Genomic DNA, 26146 nt, shown 5'->3' on the forward strand with positions numbered 1-26146 from the left:
GAGCTCTAAGCTGTAACCACTGAATCTTTGTAATGTGCCTACCAAGTTGACAGGCATGGATGGGGCAAGTGTTGGAGTGGGGAGGGAATATGAGAAAACTAGTGGAGAAAAGTTGACACAGGTGGTGGAATTGGTGTTGAAATATTATGTGTCAAGAACTCAACCATAAATAACTTTGTAAACCACAATTCTCTAATAAAAAAATTTAAAACTAAATTTCAGGACTAAAAAGAATAAGAAGTGTTAAGTATTAGAAACAATTAACTTCGACTAGAACAACTTAATCAATTTAAAAAGTAGCAAATTAAATTCAACTATACACCATGAATGTCTGTCATTGCATATGGTTTCCTGAGAACCACCAGAAGCTTAAATCTTAAATCTAAACAACTAACATTAAAATAAATCCTTGAGCACAGAACCAGGAGTAGGCCTTGACCAAAGTGTTTGACCTCAAACCAATGTGTGTGTGTGTGTGTGTGTGTGTGTGTGTGTGTGTGTGTATTTACATGAGTAGGTTGTTCACCCTCTCCATTTCTATTTAATTTAGCGTTAATGGTTTTATTGCCCTTTATGTGATAGATCACTGTTCCATTCCTGGTACTCCCTATAATCCCAAATCTCAGATATGTTTTGATCCCTGTGATTAGAGCCAGGAGTAAGCCCTGAGCACAGCAGTTCTGGTTCAAAACAAATGGGAAAAAAAATATGTTGCATTCCTACATGAGAAGTATGAGGAGAAAAGAAATTTAAGAAAATAATCTTATTTACATTTGCAACCATCATTAAATTTGTAATAAATTTAGCAAGGGAATTTAAAAATCTATACAATGAAAATACTATAAGACATGGTGGAAAATAAAAATACACCAAGACTTGTTACTGTGTTTGGCATATCGTATATGTCATGGGGAGCTTGCTAGCCTCTGCTGTGCAGGCAGGATACTCTCGGTAGCTTGCCAGGCTCTCCAAGAGGGACAAAGGAAGCCAACCCTGGTTGACCACGTGCAAGGCAAACACCCTACTCACTGTGCTATCGCTCTAGCTCAATTTATTTTATTGTAGTGTAATTCACAATAAATAAAACATGTAAGTGCCCACTGAAAATTGGAAATATATGTATATATACGTTACATATTGATATTAATGGAATTCTCATCCTAAAAATATTTTTCTTTTTGCAATTGCACCAAAAATAAAAGGAACTTAAACAAACAAGAAGAAAATACAGAGTGTTCAACTTTTAGCAAAAAACTTAGTAAATTCTCAGACAAGGACTTAACAATACCTTTAGTTGTATAACAATTTTCACATAAAAATGATATTTAGACTTTTTGATTTTAATATCGGAGCTTTGTTATCCAATTTCAATTTTAGAACTGAAGAAAAGAGAAAAAAACGACTCGACTTTCTATAATGATGACAAAGAGGAAATGTAGCAGCTATAGTTACAGCAAATAAGAATATCCTTTGGGAAAAAAGGTATCAACGGAAAGCCAAATAAATTAGATAATAGAAATATCTTGGTTTTGGGCCAGAGCGATAGTAGTAGGGTGCTTGTCTTATACTCTGCTGAGTGTTTGATCTCACATTTTAGCTCACCAACTGATTTTCTGAGACTGCCAGAAGAGTGTTCTCTCTCTCTCTCTCTCTCTCTCTCTCTCACACACACACACACACACACACACACGCACACGCACACACACACACTCACACACACACAGTTTATTTAACTTATAGTGTAATCAGGAAATAAAACTTACAAATGGACAAAAATAAAATAATCCAGGTGACAGTAACCACAAGAAAGGCATTACCAAATGAATGGGAAAAAGGGTGAATGAAGCTGAATGAAGCTTACGGGAAAGAGGAAAGAAGTGACCTTTTATTTTTAATTTTTGTTTTTGGGATACACCCTGCAGTGCTCTGGGATTATTCCTGGCTCTGCATTCAGACATCACTCTTGGTAATTTCACCGGACAGTATAGGATGCCAAGGATCAAACCCACTTGGTCCATTGCAATGCAAGCACCCTACCCTCTGTTCTATTATTCCAGCCCTAAGAAATGATTTTTTAAAGTATTTATTTTAATTTAATTTATTTATAAATTAAATTTTTAATTTTGTTTTTAAGTTATGTTTGGAGATGCTCAGGGATTACTTCTGGTGCTTCACTCAGGAATTACTCCTGACCTTGCTCTGGGAACCATAGGTCATATGATTCCCAACCTGGATTGACGATGCACAAGGGAAATGTACTATCGCTTCGACCTCTGAATTAAATTTTTGATTGAATACTTATTTTTAAATTAAATTTAAATTTTAAATATCCCATTAATTGTGGGGAAATAAGCAATTGTTTACTCCATTAGGAAACTAATAAATAAATTATTTATTGTTTTATTCATAATTCAAAAGCTTTATGCTTTTCATTGATTACAAAAATTGTATCATATCTGCTTTTTCTCCTATAGTTATTATATCTATTTTGTGTCTCGATATTTTTCAGATTAACTCTTTCACAATTTTCAGTTTCACTTCCAAATTTGGTTATGGAAAATAAAACTTTTGTATTATGACCATCAGGCAATTACTAACTTTAATAAAATACATATTTAGAGCAAATACCAGACAAAAAATAGAAATATTACATTTTCCAAATAACTTTGAACACTGCATATCTGGATCTTTGCATTCCCCATTATAGCAATAGGAAGTGAAATTATTGCAGGGCTCTAAATCGAGAGCCCTTATATTAGGACCACAGGACTCTGAGGTTCCACTGCAAAACTCTGGAAAATCACACGGATCGGTGCTTTCTCTACATAGGAATCCTCTTTCTTTTATCTATGAGAAAATGGGAAATAAAGTACCATATTAACAAGGTAGAAAAGAAATAATTGTAATTCTTATTTCAATTATTTTACAATTTCACATTATAAATATATATTTATAAATTTGCATAACTGCTTTGATGAAATTGAAAAGAGTACATTAGTATATAGTAGAGAGATTCTGGTATAAAAATACAAGGATATTTTTAACCATGTAAATAAATGATGAATACTTATGCATTTTACAAGTTTGATAAACCTCATAAACATACAAAGTAAGAAAGCTGTGTACCACATACAGTATATGAATGTAAAACATTCAGAATAAGTAACCACAGAATATGTGATCCATAGAAAGAAAGCACAGGCTGGAGAATGAAAACAAGTAAGAGTAACCAATTTGTAGGTAGGGGATTTTCCACTTACTCGTGACCATGTAATGAAACAATATGGAAGTAGTACTTATACAGTATTATAAATACTTTATATATATATTTATAGTACTGTATATGATGTAGTATATAAGATGAATTGTGCCTTATACAATTAGCCTTAGGAAGGCTAATTTCATCTCCTATGGACTTAATTTAAAAAATATTTAAAAACCTTAAAAACCAATGATTCCATTGGCAAAAGAAATAAAAATAAATTGGGTTCTCTTAGGTATTAGACTCGATTTATTGTTCAGGTTGAAGGGACCACAAGATGTACATAACCTGACACTGACAACTATGAATTCTGGATGACAGCATTGGTCTTTTCATGCTAGGCTACAGTTTACCCAATAAGATATTGACAGTAAATGTCCAGCAATGGCCTCAAGCAACATAAAGAGAGTCTCTGGACAGAATCTGCAAATAAGGCTCAAAATGTCATACAAGCCTACACAAAACCAAATCCTCACCTCCAGACCTCATATCACTCAAGAGAATGATTAAACAGGAATTCACCTGCATTAACAGAGAACAAAAGCCCCATAAGGAAATCAAACAACAAGAACCCTCTAAACTTATAGGTAAAAATGATAAAGGAACAATAGAAAGGACACTTACTAAATTGAGGGGGGTTATCGGAGAGAGCTCCAAGCAAGTTAAAAAAGAGTACCAGAAAATTTAAATTAAAATTTTCCAAACTGAAGACATAGTAGGTGAAATTAACAACAGCAGAATGAGGAACCACTGCAAGAAAATGATAGAATCTGAAGAAAGAATCACTCTACAAAATAAAATGAAAACATCTAAAATTAGCAGATTAAGGAGAAAGTAATCTAGAAAAAAAATGAATATAAGGAGTTTATGGGAACACTCCAACATCTACATTATGTGATTTATGGAGGAAAAGGAAAGGGAGAATGAAAAAAGTATCAGTGAGAGAACATAGTGGAAAGAATAGGTGAAAATGAAGAGAGTCAAGAAAAATGAAGAAAACAAAGCCATGTATGGAGCAATTTAAGAAAATTAAAAATAGGGACTGGAGCGAAAGCACAGCTGTTGGTGTTGCATGGTGCCAACCCGGGTTCAAAACCCAGCATCCCATATGGTCCCCAAGCATTGCCAGGAATAACTCCTGAGTGCATGAGCCAGGAAGTAACCCCTATGTATTGCTGGGTGTGACCCAAAAAGAAAAATATTAAAAATGAAATGATAGGAGTTTTGAAAGGAGAAGAAAGAGATAAATGAGGAAGATCTATTAGTGGAAGAAGTTATGTATGAGAAATTTTTCAATCTAACATATCATATACCAAGATCCTAGAAAATCAAAGAGTGAAAACAAAATAAACACAAATAAAAGAACAAGACACATATTAATTTAAATAGTGAAATCCAAAGATATAGAAAGAATATTGAGGGTAACAATATTAAAGCAAGAACTTGCTTATAAGGTATCCCTACATAAAAGGCACAGCAGCTCTATCAAATAAAATTTTACCTGACAGAAGGGGAGGTTGATTTTATGATAAAGTCAACATGTTGAATGAAATCAGAAATTAAACAAGAATAATCTTACCCACCTAAGTTATCACTCAGACTTGAAGGAGTTACACACACTGATACAGACAAACGAAAACTAAATAAGTTCATGATCAATAAACCAATTCTGCAGATCAATAAATGATCTGTAAAAGGCTATTGAACTCTACCTGGAAGTAGTAAGATACTCAAGACATGAAACAAGAAGGAAGAGATTACTAATAAGCTGCAATATTTAAGCTTATTATTTAAGGCTTCATGTATTTTGAAATTAAGACTGTATATAAACTCAGGCCTCCAGAAGTAAATGTTAAGTTATACTAAAACAAACCATATTCAGAAAGCGCAAACCAGAAAAGGCAACAGTTCCTGACCACTATGTAGGAAAGTATTAAAGGACACGAGAATTCAATTAGAAGGGCTAAAGGAACAAGAAACAATTTCATAAGCATCTAAGATTCATAGTAAAGGATGACAATGTATTATTTTATATCATTAATTTCACCTAATGCTAATTGCCAGAACTTACCAATCAAAGGTAGTGTGATAAATCAATAAAAGTAACCGAACTTTCTGATTCTTAGAAGAGATGGATATTAATTATAATAATAGACAAATAAAAGTAAATTATTGGAGAAAATGGCAAAGAGTATCATTAACTATGCTTGAGAAGACATTTATATAGACAAAATGTACCTTAAATTCAAATGTTTGTAAACAAGAGTAGACATTACATAGGGATAAAATGATGCTATAATCAGGCCAGATCAATACTTGTAACAGGTAATGTACTCATTTCTAAAATAATTGATTACAGAAACATGAACATTAAAATGACAATGAGACATCACCTAACACAGTGAGAAAGACATAACAAGCATCACAAAGTATCTGTTCTGGGATGAGACAGAAACTTTCACTAAGTGCTGGCGAGGCTGTTGTTTGACTCAGCCTCCATGGAGACTTCTTAAAAAATTAAAAATAGAAGTTTTATTGGACACTGACTCTGGTCTTTGACATAGCCCAAGAATACAGAAGTGTTAGTCTTTGACATAGTCCAAGAATACAGAAATATTAATTCACAAAGTTTTATGTATACTTGCATTCATTTCAATACTCTTTATCATAGCCAAGATCTGAAAACACCACAAATGCCCACCAAGATATGAGTGGGGGAAAAAAATCTGTGGTATATGTACTCAGATAGTGAAGATAAAAAAGAAAAATCTTGCATTCCATTACAACTTGAATGAAATAGGGGGTGCTAAACAAAGTGAGTCAAGAGAAAGATAAACTCTCTAATACTGAGTCTAGGGAAATAAAAAAAGGGAATACACAATGCTCAATGAATCAAACACTGAGATACTGTCAAGAGAATTAAGGCTATCAACTGATCGTTGGGAAAGGACTGATAAAGGAGGCATCTAGGGACAGTGTAGGTGAATTGCAATAACATTTTAAACCTAGAGCATCAATTTTAATGAATGGTGCATCTTTATTATTGATAAAAATAATGAAAATTATGATCAAACTCGAATCATGAAATAAAATAGTAAGAATATTACCTGACAAGTGTTTTTATCACAACAAGGTCCACTGCCACACTTTGAATTCCCACGCAATTCACAGGTTTTAGGGTTACAACATTTTGGATGAGTACATAGCTACAAACAAGTACACAAGTTAATAGCAGAAATATGTCATTATTTTTAGGTGCAGGATTATACAATAAAGACCAATTACAGAAATTATTATGTTCTAGATCACATAAATATAATAAAATCACTCTTTATGATTATGCATTATTTGCAAAACTGATGCGTCATTTGTATTCTTTAAAAATTAGTTTAATGGAGTCAAAACTCATTTAAGTGTTTATATTTGTTTCTATATTATTTACATTCAATGTGATAAAAGTTAATATATATTAGCTTTGAATTTTTTCATATTATTGTGACAATTTTATAATTCATTCCCATATTTCTGTTAGGATAGACTGTTTATTTTCTTGTTTATAAGTACTGAAACATTGTGTGAAGGTGTTTAGTAATATATTGTGGAAGAAGTTTCAATGTTGGATATTCTTTACCAGAATAAATCATCTGTTTTTGTTCATAAAATTATAATTTATTCCTGACTTTTTTATAGATTGGATTATCAAATAATTTATCCAAAGATAAACTGGATTATATTTTGTCAAATATAAATTTAGATAAGTATCCATACTTAATACTAACTGGAAATTTGCTAAGGTATATAGAAAATGTTATAATTTTACTATTTATGTTTGCTTGCCACTCCCAGTACTACTAAACCAGGTAGGCTAGAAGGTTCAATGAGAAGGTACAAGGATGCCAAGAGTGTCAGGATTTCCAGGACCACATCAATGGCTGTACAGAATTATGTTCAGTCGCACTTAGAAAGACAAAGGTACTAGGAAAATGGGAACTGAACTCGAGTCCAGAAAAAGCAAAACCTATGCACTTGAGCCCTCCGACCCATATCTACTTTGTTCTTGCTGTCTATTCTGGGGCAGAGGAGCACAGCTGACAGTGCTCAAAGCTAACTCCAGCTGGGACCATGTGATGCAGGAAGTAAATTAGGAGGTTCCTGCAAGAAAAGCATAAGCTCCAACCCTTTGTAACATGTTTTAAACTTACAGAAATTTAATATTTATTTTTTATAATCATGTTAAAATAAGAAATGTATATTATGCTTTACATTATCAATATTTTAATAAAAAATTTCAAGTGACAATCGAACATAAAATACGTATTTGATATTGGGGGAAAAGTAAGAATAAATAGCAATAAAGATAAAACTCTAAACCTAGGCTCAAAGAGAAAACGTACATGAAAAATTTGATTCATCAACATTAAGTGAATGAAAATTTACATTATAAATTCAACTCAGAAACTCACCTTTTCTTTTTTTTATGTAGGAGTACTGCTATTTATTCAGCCACTGATTAGGCTGATTGAATTGGGCATGAACTCCACCTTACTTTTTTTTTTCATTTTTTATAATTTCATTTATTGAAACACCGTGAGAGCAGTTACAAAGCTCTCGGGTCTAAGATTTGGTCACAAAATGAAACACCCATCTATTCACCAGTGCCCATTCTCCACCACCAAAAACACCAGTGTACCTCCATCCCACACCCTTCGCCCACCTGTGGGACAGACAATCTCCAAATCACTCTCTCTCTACTTTGATTACACTCAACATTTTGACACCAGACCCACCATTATTATTTGGGATTCTACCCCAACACTCAGATCCACCAAAAAGGTAACAGTAGACAATTTGTTTTCTATTGCTGGTCATGAATAACATATGATGTCGCATGGCTGCAGTAGTGGCCGCGGATTTTGAAATTCTAAAATTTTAACAATTAAATCTGCAGGGATTTCTGCCCAAACCTGCTGGACTTTGAGACTTGTTCCTGAGTCTCTGGGATCATGGCTGTTAAGCAGCTTGATCAGGAGCCAGAGAGGCCATTAGTAGGTGGCAACTTGGGGTCTTACGTATAGATGGTGAGGAAAGGGCCGGCTCCACCCCCATCCCGTGAGGCCTCTCATGTCTTGTCACTGAAGGCCCAAACCTGACTGTCCAATGGCCACTGGAAGGTGGCAGCCACCGAACTGCCAAGTGGGAGCAGGCAGAGGGACAGCACCCTTTTCCCTCTGGAATGGTCTGGCGGCAGTAACCTACTGAGGGGTCTGGACGTATTTCTGCCAAGAGCCGCTGGGTTCCAAGATTTGTTTCTGAGTCTCTGGAATCATGGCCATGAAATAGCTAGATCAGGAGCCAGAGAGGCCGTTCGTGGGCAGCAACTTGGGGTCTCACTGGGATAGGGAGGAAAGGGCTGGCTCTACCACTATACCGTGAGGCCCCATATGTCTCATCACTGCAGGCCCAAACCTGACTTTTCAGTGGCCTCTGGAGGATGGCGGCTACTGGGCTGCCAGGGGAAACAGAACAATGCATGAAACTTATTCCCACCTGGGGTGGCCCAGAGCTGGTAACCTACTGCGAAGACTGGACGCATTTCTGCCAAAAGCCGCTGAGTTCCAAGATTTGTTTCTGAGTCTCTGGGATCATGACCATTAAGCAGCTTGATCAGGAGCCAAAGAGGCCATTAGTGGGCAGTGACTTGTGGTCTTGTATGGACAGGGAGGAAAGGGCTGGCTCCACCCCCATCCCGTGAGGCCCTGCGTGTCTTGTCACTGAGCGCCCAAACCTGACTGTCCAATGGGCCCTGGAAGATGGCGGCCACCGAGCCTCCCAGGGGGAGCAGGCAGAGGGACAGCACCTTTTCCTCCCTGGGGTGACCCAGCGACAGCAACCCACTGCGGGGTCTGGATGCATTTCTGCCAAAAGCTGCTGGGTTCCAAGATTTGTATCTGAGTATCTGGGATGATGGCAGTTAAGTAACTTGATCAGGAGCCAGAGAGGCCATTCGTGGGTGGCGACTCGGGTTCTCATTGGGACAGGGAGAAAAGGGCCGACTCCAACCCCATCCCATGAAGCCCCACATGTCTTGTCTCTGTGGCCCCAAACCTGACTGCCCAGGGGCCTTTAGAGGATGACATCCACTGAGCCTCAAGGGGCACAGGCCAAGGCACAAAACCCATTCCCACCTGGGGTGTCCTGGCACAAGAAACCTACCGCAGGGACCGGATGCATTTCTGCCAAAAGCCACTGGGTTTCGAGATTTGTTTCTGAGTCTCTGGGATCATGGCCGTAAAGCAGTACAATCAGGAACCAGAGGCCATGACTCCAATTATATAGCTGAGCCAGAGGTGGTTTGTGGGTGTGTCTTCCACATACCTAACTTTTGGCCGTTTACTTTCTTGGTAAACTTTGCCCCAAGTTTTTGGGGTCTGGCCAAAGGCGCAGCAGCAATTTTGGGGTATCTAGAAGTCTGAAGGCGTCATCAGGCTGCTGATGCACTCGCCTCATAGGTACAGATTGACCTGCTGGTGGCACCATACCCCCATCACCTTTTCTTTAGTTAAAAAAATTTTAACAAGTAATTTTGGTGGAGACACAGTGATTTACAATAATATTAATGTTAGTGCTGTGGGTAGATAGACTGTTTGCCTTGCACACATCTGCCTTATATTCTTACTGAGACAGCACATATGGCCCTTCCAAGCACTGCCAGGAGCAATATCTGAATATTGAGCCATATCTAAGACCTGAGCACAGCTAGGTGAAGTTCAAAAATCAACAACTGTACCCCATGGTGTTTCACTAATAAAAATCTAAAAAAAAGAAAACACAGCAAAGGGGCAGAATGATAATAACGCTTGTGTAACACTCATCTTATACATAACCCAGAAGAGGTTAGTGTCTGCTACCCTATATGGTCTCTCGAGTCTGACAGAAGTGATTCCCAAGCACAGAGCCAGGAGAGTAAGCACACTGCTGGTGTGCCCCTTCTTCTCAAAATCCCCAAATATATAGATTATATAAACATAGGACACCAAAACGACTTTAAAACATAGCAACATTATAAAAAATTGATATATTCTATATTTGAAAGTAAAAAGTTAACTTCTAGGAAGACACAGTAATTGTTAATTCTAAAAATAGTTTGAAATATATAAAATAACTTTAAGTCTACATAACATTTATTGAATATATTACAGTTAAAATTAAAAAGAAACAATATATTTGGATTTATCAATATTTTTCAACTACCAAGAGTTTAGGTAATCAATATTAACAAAAATGCAAAAGATTTAAGATACTCATTGAAAAAATAATGATTCAAAAGGAAGATAATTTTCTTCCCTATGTAGAAATGACATCTTTTCAAGAAAATACAAAACCTTCAAAAGATATCACCACGAAGAAAATCTTAGAAAGCACAAGTAAATAAAAAAAAATTAGTTCTTTTTTCCAATAAAACAAACAAAAAATAAAAAAAACCAAAAACCAAAACCTTATAACAAGAAACTTCAAAGAACCGGTTGCATGCAGGACCTTCAGTTTTTATATCTGGCACCATATGGCCTGCAAAAGACACTCTCAAGCATCAAGCTCAGAGTAGCCTCAAGCACCATCTAGAGGTGATGCTTTTTGCAAAAACAAAACACAACAAAAGACCGTGAGCAATTCCAATCTGTTTGTGAATTTTCCCAGAAGAGACTGAAATTGGTACTGCAGAGGTAGTAGAGTGGGTATGGTACTTGCCTCACTTGACCTTGTGTGAGGTTCTATCTCTGACAGTCTATATGGCCTCTGAGCACAGCCAGGAAAGGTCCCTGAATTCAGAGTCCAGATTAAGACCTGAGCAGAGCTGGGTGTTGTACCCCAAGAAACAGACTCACCTTAATAGAGGAAATAATGAGAAATTTAATAAAGAAGCAGACATATTGAATCATTAAGAAATACTTCAGATTATTATTAAATTATAATCATATATATCCAGTGATATATTGATATTCTATAATATATATTCTATAATATATTGTGTATTGATATACATTGAGATTTGCAATAAAATTATAACTTCTGATTTTTTCTCTTAAAATATATAATTTCATAGTACCTAATGAATATCAAACAGATAAAATTTAAAATTCATGTATTTGTAATATACAATTTTATATATCCAGTTCTTATTAAAAATTATTTAAAATCTGTGGTGTTTACTTATTTTTTAACCCTGCATATTCAGTTCTACTTCCTTCAGAAAGATAACCATTTAAACCATTATTATTATTAATAGAAAAAGATGTTTACTGTTTTATTCTCTGACATTCATGATACAGAAGAGTGGACTTTGATCTAGTCATAACACAATGTAAAAAATTATTTCTGTAATTCATTTATGCCATAGTTAAATTTTAATACTTAGGTAACTGAAGTATATGCTTTATGATAAAAAACATTGTTATACTTTAGAAGAACTCACCTTTATATAATACTTGCATGACTAAATCAAGACAAAATCCTAGCTTTAGACAATACATTAATACTTGAAACTAACCTTTGGTAGACCACAGTCGCAGTGTTCTGAAGATTCCTTAATCCCATTTCCACAGATTACTTCAGGTCTTTTCTTTGGGTTATTCACTTTATAAGCTACTTTCTTCTGAAGACATTCAAATTCAGGATTAGAAACTACACGTATAAATTCATCTCTGCTGCAGCTGCTAAAAAGCTTTACACCACGGGAATGCCTAAAAACAAATTACACCCAGCTAAATGAAATAAACTCATTATCAAAATACTCTTCTAAAAGCGTTATAAATTTTCACAACTTCACTTTAGAAAATAAAGAAGAGTAACTTGTCAATAAAAGAAGTTCTGTTTAAGTATTTGTTTTATATATAATTCACATTACTGACTATGGAAAAAATACATTTATTTCTCATATCATTTATAACTATTATGACAATTGAATAAAGCAGTACAATAAAATTAGTCACTTTTTGTTGAAAATTTAAGGAATAAAAAACATTGGTATTAATGCAAAGACCAGTATTTTTTCTATACTTCTGTGTACTGTGTAATGAGTTCCTATTTTGTAATAATCTCAAGGTTATTGTAATTATGCATATATAGTATAAATAATAACTTTTGTATCCTGAAACAAAAATATTAATTTATCAACAAGATGTTCCGGTAACTTTAAACATTTTAATATGTAATTTTGAATATAAACGAATTATCCTAGACAAGGTCTTCAATCTCAGAAGTAATATTCTTTCTCATTTGGGAGAGGGATTTTGAGTCATATCCAGTTATACTCAGGGCTCTACACTCAGGGATCACTCCTGGTGCCTTCAGAGGACCATATAGAGTTTTAGGGATCAACCCAGGGTAGCTTCATGCAAGGAAAGTACCTGAACTGCTGTCCTATCTCTCTGGATCAAGCTTTATGGTTTCCAGTTAATTATTTGGCAAAATCCCCTCTCAGATTTAGATCATGTAATGTTATATATCTATTACAAAAGTATTTTGTTCAGCTCGTTTTATTGCATTTTAACAAATATCACACAATTTGAATTTCAAAGCTTTGGTGGTATTCCAAAGTTATCTCTCCCAGCCTTTGTGGTTTGGGGCAGCTGTTACAACAGATTCAGTCTCCCTTAATTTCTAAAAGCAACTTAGTATGATGATGGCTAACCCATTTTCGATCCCTGTTCCTCAAGATCTGGTTTGTGCACTTAGAATTCAGATTCCCTGTAGTCATATCTAAACTTTCCAAAAGATTTCATTATTCATTCATGTTTCCTTTTCTCAAGTAATGTCTTTTTATTCTGTTCATTAAGTGTGATATCAAACCTATACATAATTCTTGTTATTGCCTTTTCACTCACCTGAACATACTACTACATTTATGAAATGGTGCCTTTCTGATTTACTATGCTATTATTTCTAATATCAGTTCTATTATTTATCATAGATGGAGGTAGGGTCATGGCTGGCCATACCTGAAGAGTTCAGGGTTTGTTCCTGGTTCTCTCCTCAGAAGTGACCCCTGATGGTGCTCAGGGACCATATGTTGTGCTGGAGATTCAAACCAGGGTCTAGGCTGCCACTGCATTTGCAGGACAAGTACCCTACCTACTGTTCATTTCTCTTTGGATTCAAGATTATATTTTATTATCCATACCATATAAATCAAATCAGTTTAAAATGTAATATATTTTTATAAAAGGGCAATGTCTACTTCACTATTGCTTAATAAGCTTTAAGTTCATTCTTATATTTCCAATTTTTTTTTTGCTCAGCAATGATCAGGGGTTACTCCTGGCTCTGCATTAAGGAATTACTCCTGGCGGTGCTTGGGGCACCATGTGGGATGTAGGTGATTGAACTCAGGCCGGCTGCGTGCAAGGCAAATAAATGCCTTATCCGTTCTACTATCACTCCGGCCCCTATATTTCCAATTTTACATGTAGGAACTTATTACATTACTGATATTTTTCTCCCTTCATTTTAGTCTGTTCTACACACATATACACACACAAACACACACACATGCACATATATATGTTCCAGATATATATGCATATATATGTTCTATGTGTATGTTCTACATAAACATACAAGTTCACAGACACATACAAACAAAAGTATACTGACCCACACACAAAATAAACATTTATACACAGATATATAATTTTCATATGTACGTTACATACATACACACATATGTATGTATGTATTTGGGGGGCAGAATATTTTGTTGTATGTGTCTTGTCAATTTGTGTGTAAGATATGAAAAGAGGGGATGAGAGAAAGCTCAGAGAGGGCTGAGTTCCTACTTTGCTAACAGGAGGCCCAGGACAGATACCAAGCCCTTCACGATCACTCAGCACTGCTAGAAGCACTCCTGAACATTAAGTTGACAGTAAACCCTTAGTAACAATGATATGACCTTTTCCAAATAGGCAAAAAAATAGCTGTGACATTGTAGATATTATTTCATATATATAGAGTACAAAAGATGATTTAGATTTTACTCAAATTCTACTAAAACTCAAAGTCATCAACATTCACTTTCTTGCTATAGTATTGAAAATTAGGACTACTAGGTCATTTAGTGCCAATATAAAATTCTTCTGGGACTCAATACAAGGTAAATTATCACATAGTATTGAATAATAATATTTTTCTCAAATTATATTGTAAGAAATTACAAAGAATAATAAAACATTTCTCAAGAAAAAATATGATAAAAACAACACCTTACATAGCCTCAGGATTCATTATGCATGCAGTTCTTGAACAATGACAATTGCTGGCCTCTTCATAACTTAAACCGAAACTGACTCCAATCAACTGCGCCATTATAACTGAAAATGATTCCAAAGATATCATCTTTGGATACTAAATTTAAAAAAGAAACAAATGAATGTTGCTTATTGTTTGTTCAACTCTTCAATATTTTCAGATATTTATGTTAATATTATATAACTTTATAATCATATTTACTTGCATGCTAAAGTTCATTATTTTCATGCAAATATAGAAAAATAGGTAAATTTGTTACTTTTATTTTAGATTTTTTGACAGAACAGATAGTGCTGTTGCATATTTTACGTACTTACTTAAGATCTAAAAATAACACTAGTTCATTTACTTTATCAATTTTCAAGTAAACACATGAAAATATAGTAATAAGGTTCAGTTGATAATAATAATTTCAGAAATCATTTTAGGAGTTATTTAATCTAAATTATTTTCATGAAATTACCAGCTTGAAAATTGACAATTGCAGGATATGTTGTTTTCAATTTTGGTAATTATTAATAAATCTTTATATTTATTAATAAGAATCTGCCATCAGTGCTCATCGATATACTGGCTCAGCTCTTCACACGCTACCTGTCTGAACGCAAGGTTACATCCCAGTGGAAAACCAGCAGGACCGTTCTACTGTACAAGAAGGGAGATATCCATGACATTGGCAACAATCACCTGATCTGCCTGTTGTCTGTTGTCTACAAGCTGTTCACTCGAGTCATCCTGAAGAGGATTAGCAGAACACTAGATGAAGGACAACCTGTGAGCAAGCTGGGTTCGGAAAAGGATTTAGCACAATCAACCATATCCACACGGTAACCAAGCACATCGAGGTTTCTCGGGAGTTCAAGATGCTGCTCTGTCTAATGTTCATTGATTTAAAGAAGGCTTTTGATTCTGTTGAGACTGAGGTGATCATTGAAGCCCTAGCCAAACAGGCCGTTCAAACTCAGTACATCAGGATCCTCCGTGAGCTGTATTACAGATTCACTACCAGTATCTCACCATTCTACAAGGAAGAGATCGTTGATGTCAAGAGAAGGGTTCGGCAGGGTGATATCATTTCACGGAAACTCCTCAATGCCATCCTTGAGAATGTCATGTGACGACTGGAATGGGAAGGAATGGGAGTGAAGATAGACGGCTGCAATTACACCACCTCCGCTTTGCTGATGACATCATACTAATATCACCAAACATTAACCAAGCAGCATAAATGCTGGCCGACTTTGAATGTGAGTGTGGAAACGTCGGACTTCAGCTGAATCTCACCAAGACAATGTTTATGAGAAACGGACTCCTTCCTGATGTTCCATTTGCTCTCAATGGAACGAACATCTCCGAATGCAGCAGTTATGTGTACCTACATCAAGAACTCAACATGATGAACGACCTGGCACCTGAATTGCACAGGAGGGAGAGAGCAGCAGGGAATGCCTTCAAGAGTGTGGAAGAAATAGCTAAAAAGACAAAGAAACTTTGGTTCCAGGCACTTCTTTTTGACTCCACCATTCTTCCTGTATACGCCTCAGAGACCTGGGCCCTACGCAAACAGGATGAGAACGCTATTCGGGTCTCCCAAGGAGGAATTGAAAGAGCTATGCTTGGAGTATCACACTTTACTCAAGTAAGAGAAGGAATTTGAAGTTCTGACTTGCATCAACGATCAAGAATCAAGGATGCTGTGTCATTTGCCAAGGCGGCGAAAATCAGATGGACTGGACGTATAATGCGATTTGGAGATGACCACTGGACTAGAGCTGTTACTGACTGGATTCCATAGGACGTCAAAAGATCACGTGGTCATGTGGCTGCCCACCTATGAGATGGTAAGACTTCTTCGTCAAGACCCTGAACGAACAGTTTGAGGCTCTTCATTTTCCTGGAGCCAGCAGATGCCATTGGGCTACACTAGCACGTGACAGGGAAAAATGGAGACATTACTGGTGCTCTCTCAAGCAAATTGATGAGTAACGAGATGTCAAGTGATTGAGTGATTAATAAATATTAAAAAGAAGCCTACTGTGAAACTATAGGCTTTAAGACCATTCTCTTTGATATTTACCCAACCAGATGGCTTTAAACCTTTTATCTGCCAGCTGACTACACAATTTTTTTTTTTAGAAATACCCACACCATCCCCCTCCAGGTAAACTCAAGTGCATGTATGACTAACAGTTTGTTGCTGGCATCTAGAAATGTGGTGTTCCTTGAGTCAGGAGAGTACAGGGTTGAGCAGAGACAAATCAAGTAATGCTACAGGGATGGGTGGTGTCATGTGGTGCAGGATTCAATTTGGAGCAAGGTAAGCCTTCAAACACTGATCATCTAATCAGTCTCCAAAGTATTTGGAGGTTGGAGGTTTCTCATGCTTGAGAGATTCTTCCAGTGATGTTTAGAGAATCAGGTGATGCCAATGGGTGATGCTGGTCTTTCTGCATGCCAAGCCAACACTTCAATGCACAGAGCTAACTCTTTGCCCAGAACATACTTTTCTAAGTGTATTTAGAGTTTTCCCCAATAAATGTCATATATTAGGCTCAATGGTTTCATCAAAACAATATAAAATATCCTTTAAATTTTTTTCTGACTTTAATTAAATAAAAGCAAAATTAAGAACTGTAATACATAAAATAGTAGAATTTTAATAAGCAATTTTTGCACACTACTCAAAAAATAGTTGTATGGAACATTAGAAAATACTGCAAGTTACATGAAAATGAAGATAACATATTCAACTTTGTGGACAGCTAAAGATTTCCTAGGAAAATGAAATATGCAATACATATGTAGTACTGTAGTTCTGTCCTCCCATTGTTTATCACTTGCTCGAGCGGGCGCCAGTAATGTTTCCATTATGAGATATCTTGTAACTGCTTTTGGCACATTGAACATGCCACGGGGAACTTGCCAGGCTCTGCTGTGTGGGCAGGATACTCTCGGTTAGCTTGCCAGGCTCTCCGAGAGGGATGGAGGAATTGAACCAGGGTTGGCCGCATGCAAGGCAATACATATATGAGGGAAAAAAGTGAATGCCTTATATCAATAGCACATTATCTTATAAAATAATAATTACATGGGAATACAACTCCCAAACTCATTGTGTGAGGCCTATATTGCCCGGGTATCAAATACAGACATTTACAGGAAAAGAAAATTGACAATGTACAAAAAGAATGTTGATACAAGAATTTTCAAATTTAATGCTACATTAGAAGATTTGTAAATTGTGATCATGACATTGTTGCATTAAATACTCTTAAATATGTGAAAATCTATCAACTCAGTATATTTTTACAGAATGAAGGACCAAAAGAAATTTAAATTAATGCAGAAAAAGCATTTTACAACAGACACACACCATCTTAAAATTACAAATGTCAACAAACTATATATACAATCTCTGAGAAAATCCTCAGTTCTTTCTTTATAGCTCGACAACAAAATAGAAAATTTCTCTTTAAACATTTATTAACATGGCATTGAAAGACCTAATCAAAGCCATCATTAATTATATGAATAAATAATAAATAAAATGTAAAAGTTACACATCTTGGACAAAAGATGTAAAATTAACTTTGTTCATAGACTGACAATATACACCTGTAGAAACCCCAAACAATTTGATAAATGGGGCTGATAGAATAAATAAATGAATTTAGCAATGTTTCACAATGCAACTTTAATTTTTTTTTTTGGCTTTTTGGGTCACACCCGGCAATGTGCAAGGGTTACTCCTGGCTCTGTACTCAGGAATTACTCCTGGTGGTGCTCATGGGGACCATATGGGATGCTGGGAATCGAAAATGGGTTGGCTGCATGCAAGGCATATGCCCTACCTACTATGCTATCACTCCAGCCCCCACAATGCAGCTTTTTTCCCCCTTTTTTTTGTTATACTTTTTTATTGAATCACTGTGGAAAAAGTTACAAAGCTTTTAAGATTAAGTCTCAGTCATATAATGATCAAACACTTTTCCCTTCACCAGTGCTTATTTTTCACCACCAAGAACCCCAATATACTCCCCTCCCACCCCTCCCAATGCCTGTGAGGCAGATGATTTCTACTTAATTCTCTCTCTACTTTAATTACATTCATTATTTCGACAAAATATGCACAATTATTGTTTAGAATGTCCCCCCAACAATCAGAACTGCTGAAAAGGCATTGTGAAATAATTTGTTTTCTATAGCTAGTTATGAGAACCATATGATGTCGCGTGGCCGCTATTGCGGCTGCCTGATTTTAGATTTCCGATATTTTACTAGGTAAGTCTGGAGGGATTTCTGCCAAGAGCCAGATAATTACGAGACTGGTTTCTGTGCATCTGGTGTTAAGGCTGTGCAGGAGGCTGCTCATGGGGTGCAACTTGTTACCACGGTAGGGTGGTGAAGGATGAGCCAGTACCGACCCCCCCCTTTCCATGAGACTGCATTTGCCCCATCACCGCCGGCTCATACCTGGCTTTCCAATAAGCTCTGAGGCGGTGGCCATCTAGCTTCCTGGGGGGGGGGGGTGGGAGGCAGAAGGGAGCAACATCTTTCCCTTCTGGGGAGTCATGGTGCCATAGTTTAACACATCGTCCATTCACTTTTCTGCAGCAAGCTCCGGGCTCTGGATTAAGTCCTTTTGCCTCTGGAGCCACGGCCGTGCTGGAGAGCCGCTCATGGGGGGGGCAACTCGTGACCTCGGTAGGGTGTGAAGGACAAACCAGTATCGCTTCCCTTCCTCTGAGATTGCAGTTGCCCCGTCACCACTGGCTCACACCTGGCTTTCCAATAAGCTCTGAGGTGGCGGCCACCTTGCTGCTGGGGACAATGCAACTTTAAAATACAGTAATGATGACTAATAAAAATTGAAGATATAATTCCAATAATAACTTTGAAAAATTTTAAAAAATTTTAAATTTAAAAAAATTTAAAAATTTTAAAAATTATATTGACATTAAAAATGTTCTTAACAAAATTACCAAAAATGCAAATACATAGAAATGCATTGCATGTTCTTTAATTATATCTAATATTATGCTCGGGCTGAGCCTCAGAGATGAGTGAAACCACATGAAAGCCAGGTAATGCGGAACTTTGTGACCCTGGACTCTGGACCCAACGGGACCCTGGAGCAGAGATCCCCTGCTTGCTTCCCCATCTCCAGCGACCCAGGGGTCACACCAAGATGCTACTCCCTGCCTGCACCAGATGATCTCCTCATCAGCCACCCTCCAGAACTCAAGGCTGCTTCTCCCAGAAGGGAGCACAAAATGGGGCTCCCATAAACATGCCACAGGACTACGCGCCAGACTGTTTTCACTTGGGATGCCCCAGAGGGGTGCGAGTGAGAGCCCTCCCCGCCCCAAGGGACCCAGCTATGGGACCTGACCTCACTACCCACCCACCGCCACGCTCCAGGCTGCTTTCCGGATCATGCAGCTGCAATGACACATTATAAGACATTTTCTACCTATTTTCCATAATTACCACACCATTTTTGATGGGGTTCAGACAGCAGGCAACAGGCAACAAATTTTAGAGAGAAATATATATATATATATATATATATATATATATATACATATATATATATATATTGAAGAGCCCGCAGGCTACTGAGATACTGAGAATGTGCCAAAAACAGTAAGTATAACAGGTCTCATTCCCCTGACACTGAAAGAACCTTCAATCGTTGGGTAAGATGAGTTAGGAGAGGCTGGTAAAAATATCAGGGCTGGGATGAATAGAGACGTTACTGATGCCCACTCAAATAAATCGAGAACAGTGGGATTACAGTGATTACAATGATACAGTGATTACTATATATGTAGCATTATGATCTCATTACCATTCAAAATGCTCTACATAGTAAATGTAATCCTAATGATACACCAACAGTTTTGTATGTGTGAAAATTAATTTTATAAATGGACAGAAGATAGTATAGTGGTCAAGACACATACTACATCAGACATGAGTATGATCCTGGGCATCACATGAAGCCCCAAGAATTGTGACCCCTGTTCCCAATAAATGAATGAATTAAATCCAAAATCCAAATAGAATTCCAACAGATGCTGAAAAATAACGATTTTGAAAATTATAAAAGTTGAAAGACTCAAATTTTCTGACTTCAATGCATATTACAAAGTTTTATAATTAAAACAGTGTGGCATGAACATAAATGTAGTAGTAGTACTATAGTACTGTCCTCCCATTGTTCATCAACTTGCTCGAGCAGACACCAGTAACATCTCCATTCTGAGACTTGTTTTTACTGTTTTTGGCTTATTGAATACATCACCGCAGCTTGCCAGGCTCTGCCGTGAGGGTGGGATATTTTTGGTAGCTGCCAGGCTCTCCAAAAGGGATGGAGGATTTGAACTCGGGTTGGTTGCGTGCAAGGCAAACGCCCTACCTGCAGTGCTATCGTTCCAGACTGAACATTAACGTAAGGCTACAAATTAATGAAATGGTGTGGAGAGCTAGAAATAAATTTTCACATATATGAACTATAACACAAATGCCAAGACCACAAAGTAAGGAAAGAAAATATTTGAAAAAGAGAATATACATTGTGTTAAATGTACCAGTTTCTTTAACCAGTCATCTGTTCTCGGACACTCAGGTTTTTTCCAGATTCTGGCTATTGTAAAGAGTGCTGCAATGAACAAACAAGTGCCGATGTCACTTCGACTATACTTTTTGCCTCTCTGGGATATATTCCCAGGAGTGGTATTGCTGAGTCAGATAGAGAAGGGAGCACCAAATAAAGGGTGTTGGGAGGATCCTCCCAGGATGGGAGAAGCATGCTGAAAGTAGACTATGGACCAAACATGATTGCCACTCATTGCCTCTTTTGCAAACCACAACACCCAAAATGAGAGAGAGAACAAAAGGGAATGCCCTGCCACAGAGGCAGGGTGGGATGGGGGGGAAGGGGGGTGTGAGGGATACTGGGATCCGTGGTGGTGGGAAATGGGCACTGGTGGAGGGATGGATATTTGATCATTATATAATTGAAATCTATGCACAAAAAATTTGTAAGTCTATAACTGTACCTCATGCTGTCTCACTAATAAAAATTTAAAAATTAAAAAAAAGAATATACATCGTTATCACAATTAATAACTGAAAAGGTAAAAATATCGATTGAAACTGTCAGAAATTAATTTTATAACTCATTAGCATAGTATTATAAACCAATTATATCTTAAAATAGTGAGAAGATACTATGTAGAGATATTTTTTTAAGAAATGAAAACTGAAAAACTGAATATTGCTCAAAAGAAAAGCAAAATGTTTGAGCCAAAACATGGAGCAGGTAGGTCACTTGCTTTGCACATGGCCATGGAGACCAGGATCTGTCCCAGCACCATATATATTCTTATGATCATGCTAAAAGTGACCACTGAGCACAGAGACAAAGGAAGCATCAAAAAGCAAGAAAAAGAAGGAAAATAAAAGTTTGATTCTTTTGCTTGCCATATACAAAAAATTCAATAGGAGTTATTAAATCTCTAATTATAAGACCCAAACTAAAAAAAAGCTTTAGAAAACAAAAAATATTAAATGCTTCATGACAGTTGATTAACAGGGATTTTTTTAATATGATGCTAACAACATATAAGTAACACAAAATCAAATAAATGGGACTACAAGTATATTTAATTTGGGGGGTTCAAAGGACATAGTCAACAAAGCTCACAAATATTTGGAAGAATGAAGAAAATATATTCAGATAACGTATTTAATAGAAGGTTGATTAAAAATTTTAAAAATCTCCTGCAATCAAAGAACAAAAGCTAAGTTATCTACTTTGAAAATTGACTTATGAGTTGAATAATAATTCTCCAAGGTTGATATGCAAAGGTTATAAAAATTTTTAAAGATATCACTAATATTTGTAGGTATAAAATAAAAATTGATATATCATTTTATATCAATTAAAGCAGATACAATATCACAGTAATAGAAAATCATATGCTAATGAGAATGCGGTTCATCTAATATGAACTCTTGGTTGATAAAGAAGCAATGAAGTAACTTTGAAAATCAATGATAATTGCTCAAGTATTAAACATAAAAATATGACATGCAGTACAGAAAACCAATTTGTGTCTATGTCTAAACGAATTCATATAAAAATCTTAAAATATATATGAATTTCAGCATCACAGCTTTAGTACAGAAACTAAGGCACTTGCTTAGCTGTAATGCTCAACATCACATGTTTCCCCAAGCACTGGAGTTATGGCTGCTTTACAACAATGTAACTATATTCCAATTATTAAAAAATACTCTTTAAAAATGTATTCATGATAATAGTATGAAAAGTTTAAAACTTTGCTATAATTACTAAAGAAATGTGAATAGAATGCATACCACAGCAACCCCGGAAGCAAATTTTGGATCACATGCCTTTCCGTGGAATGATGCTCCAACATTATTAGGGTGTTCTCTATAACTAAATAATACATTTTTTCATGAATAAATTTGCGTTAGGTAAATAATTACTGAATGGTCTTATAAAACTGAACTCAATAAAATGTTGCTTTAAAATAAGAAAAGTACATAGACATTTGCCTATTGTTTTAATATTTTTAATAATTTTAAGATGAGGAATCATTCATAGTTTTTACAAATTCCTAACAACTACTTGAACATTACAATTACATACAGCAAAAAATATCTAGTAATGCTGCGTTACCTCCAAAACACAGTCAGCTTTTTTCACCAGCATATGGATGTAATTCTAAAATGTAAAAGTCAGTATTTCTACCCCCCTAGTATTTGCACATAAGTGATTTCTTAAAATGTATGAAAAGTGTTAGATCAGAAGGTATGAGTAGAATGTCAAAATTAGGCAGCAGTGTGTATAAAATTCATATATGGCATATAAAGTGTCTTAATGTCCTGATTCACTGGAAAAGTTAGTCATGAGAGCAAGAAGGAGAGTGCCTTCCATACAGGGAGCTTGGGGTAAGGGGTGGGGGTTTAGGGGATGGTGGTGAAACAGGGGACATTGGTGGTGGGAAATGTACACTGATGGAGAGATAGATGCTGGACTATTGTATGACAGAAACCCAATTATGAACAGCTTTGTCATGGTTTCTCACAGATATTCAATTAAAAAAATTTAATAAAAAGTAATTTGGAGTTGATGCCCAATTCAATCAGCTTAATCAATGGCTGAATAAATAGTGATACTCTTACATTAAAAAAACAAAGATTTACTCATGAATCCCAAAATCTGGCATTAGATTGCACAAGAGACACCAATGAGTATATAAATATATTCCATATCTTCAAGATTTTTATAATTGTATATTTTATCCAAAACAAGATAATAAAAGTATGAAAACAAAAATTTATATCTTATTGAATTACATTGCAAAGTTGTAGATATGCAGCTTAAATTAGTACAAAATATCATAACAATCATATTTAAGTTTAAGTGTTTCTTCTATCATAATCAGGTTTATTATAAAACTGTTGAAACATGTTAGGTAATTTATATTTTATTTAAGGCTAGAAAGACAGTTCCAATTATTTTACCTTGAGAAAATCTTTGAAACTATAGCCCTCATGTCTAATCTAAAACTTTTTAAATTTTCCATAATGTTACTTTTCTAAATGTAAACAGTTCACTCTGAGAATAACTGCCCATTATAAATTAATATCTTACATGACTCTCACTTTTTTTTTTGCTCTTGGGAAATGCATTATTCACACAATATTTTATATTTTGTTGTAAATATACATTTTGTGATATATTGATATGTACTCTCAAATAAACTAATAAGTCATATATTAATGCAAATAAAGCCCATACATTAATAAGTATGCCACTTCATGGGGTCTCTGAGGCAAAAATTTCTCTTTCCAGGACACAAATCTTTGTAGTACTTCACCAACATCTCCATCAGTTTGAATCTTATTTTTATCAGACCAGATTTCCAAAGAAGACAGGTAAACAGTCACTTTTAGCTGGGAAAACATCTGTAAACAGAAAATACAGGATATATAGTGATAAATATAGTATTACATATTTATTAATGTTAATATTTAGTAACATTAATATTTTAGGGTCGAAATTTATTGGTGGTTAAAACAATCAAGAGCATTCTGCCTTTTAATGAAAAGCATGTGCAATTTCTATTTCTTTTTTATTTTTTATTAGTGAAACACCATGAGGTACAGTTGTAGACTTAAAAACTTTGGTGCTTGGGTTTCAGTTATACAATGATCAAGTACCCATCACTCCACCAGTGCCCATTCTCCACCAACAATGATCCCAGAAGCCCTCCCACCCCCCCAGTCCCATCCCCCACCACCCCACCTTGCCTTTGTGGCAGGGCATTCCCTTTTGCTCTCTCTTTCCTTTAGGGTGTTGTGGTTTGCAATAGAGGTATTGAGTGGCTATTCAGTTCTACTTTCAGCATGCATCTCGCATCCCAAGCCAATCCTCCCAACATCCTTTACTTGGTGCTCCCTTCTCTATCTGAGCTGTCTTTTCTCCCAGCATGTGCTGCCAGCTTCCAAGCCATGGAGCAGACCTCCTAATACTTATTTAAACTATTTTTGGGTTTTCGACGACCATTCTATTACTTTATATTCCCCAGATGAGTGCAGTCTTTTGATACCTGTCCCTCTCTTTCTAGGTCATTTCACTTAGCATGGTACTTTATATGTAGAACCACTTGTATGTAAATTTCATGACTTCATCTTTTCTAACAGCTGCATAGTATTCCATTGTGTAGATGTATCAAATTTTCTTTAACCAGTCATCTGTTCTCAGGCACTCAGGTTTTTTTTTCCAAATTTTGGCTATTGTGAACAGTGCAGCAATGAACATACAAGTGCAGATGTCATTTCGACTGTCTTTTTTTTTCTTTTGGGGTCACACCCGGCGATGCACAGGGGTTACTCCTGGCTCTGCACTCAGGAGTTACTCCTGGCGGTGCTCAGGGGACCATATGGGATGCTGGGAATCAAACCCGGGTCGGTCGCATGCAAGGCAAATGCCCTACCCGCTGTGCTATCGCTCCAGCCTCTCGACTATACTTTTTTGCCTCTCCGGGCATATTCCCAGGAGTGGTAGCAATTTATATTTTTGATAGAAAAAAATTTAAATAAGTAACAACAATACTCACACTGTTGATAAGACCAAAAACATTGAAAACTTTCTCAGTTGCAACAGCCACTTCAGAGCCCATATAGTCAAACTGAAAGACAATTTTTTAAATCACTAGAATGATCATCATAGTATCAAGTTAAAATAATGAAATTATTTTAAGATGAAAGGTCAAAAATACAATTTAGAATTACCAATCACTTATTAAGTTTCAGGTACATTAAATATTTTAAAAGATAGTTGCAAATTATCTTTCTATTAATAGGTACAGAAATTAATGGGAACACTGGTGGAAGGATGGGTGTTGGAATATTACATGACTGAAATCTAATTATGAACAGCTTTGTAAGGGTCTATTGATAGTGATTTAATAAAAAGTAAAAAAAAAAAGAAATCAATGGGAAAACTTAGGATCCTAATTCTTGAATACTAATATAGATTAG

General features: G+C 36.0%; 1 protein-coding gene across 1 annotated transcript in view; it reads right to left on the reverse strand.

Moving 5' to 3' along the window:
• Nucleotides 1-26146, reverse strand: part of LOC130026000 (A disintegrin and metallopeptidase domain 3-like) — a 110880-nt gene that overhangs the window by 21122 nt on the left and 63612 nt on the right. Inside the window, exons 10-16 of the mRNA XM_056116658.1 lie at nucleotides 25723-25794; nucleotides 24402-24568; nucleotides 22952-23033; nucleotides 14523-14659; nucleotides 11808-12000; nucleotides 6370-6468; nucleotides 2652-2847 (exon numbers count right to left, since the gene is read on the reverse strand). Of these exons, the coding sequence (XP_055972633.1) occupies nucleotides 2652-2847; nucleotides 6370-6468; nucleotides 11808-12000; nucleotides 14523-14659; nucleotides 22952-23033; nucleotides 24402-24568; nucleotides 25723-25794 (946 nt within the window). The remainder of the gene's footprint in view (nucleotides 1-2651; nucleotides 2848-6369; nucleotides 6469-11807; nucleotides 12001-14522; nucleotides 14660-22951; nucleotides 23034-24401; nucleotides 24569-25722; nucleotides 25795-26146) is intronic.

The sequence above is a fragment of the Sorex fumeus genome, unplaced genomic scaffold (genome assembly GCF_029834395.1).
Source record: "Sorex fumeus unplaced genomic scaffold, SorFum_2.1 ptg000033l, whole genome shotgun sequence".
NCBI classification, from domain to species: Eukaryota; Metazoa; Chordata; class Mammalia; order Eulipotyphla; family Soricidae; genus Sorex; species Sorex fumeus.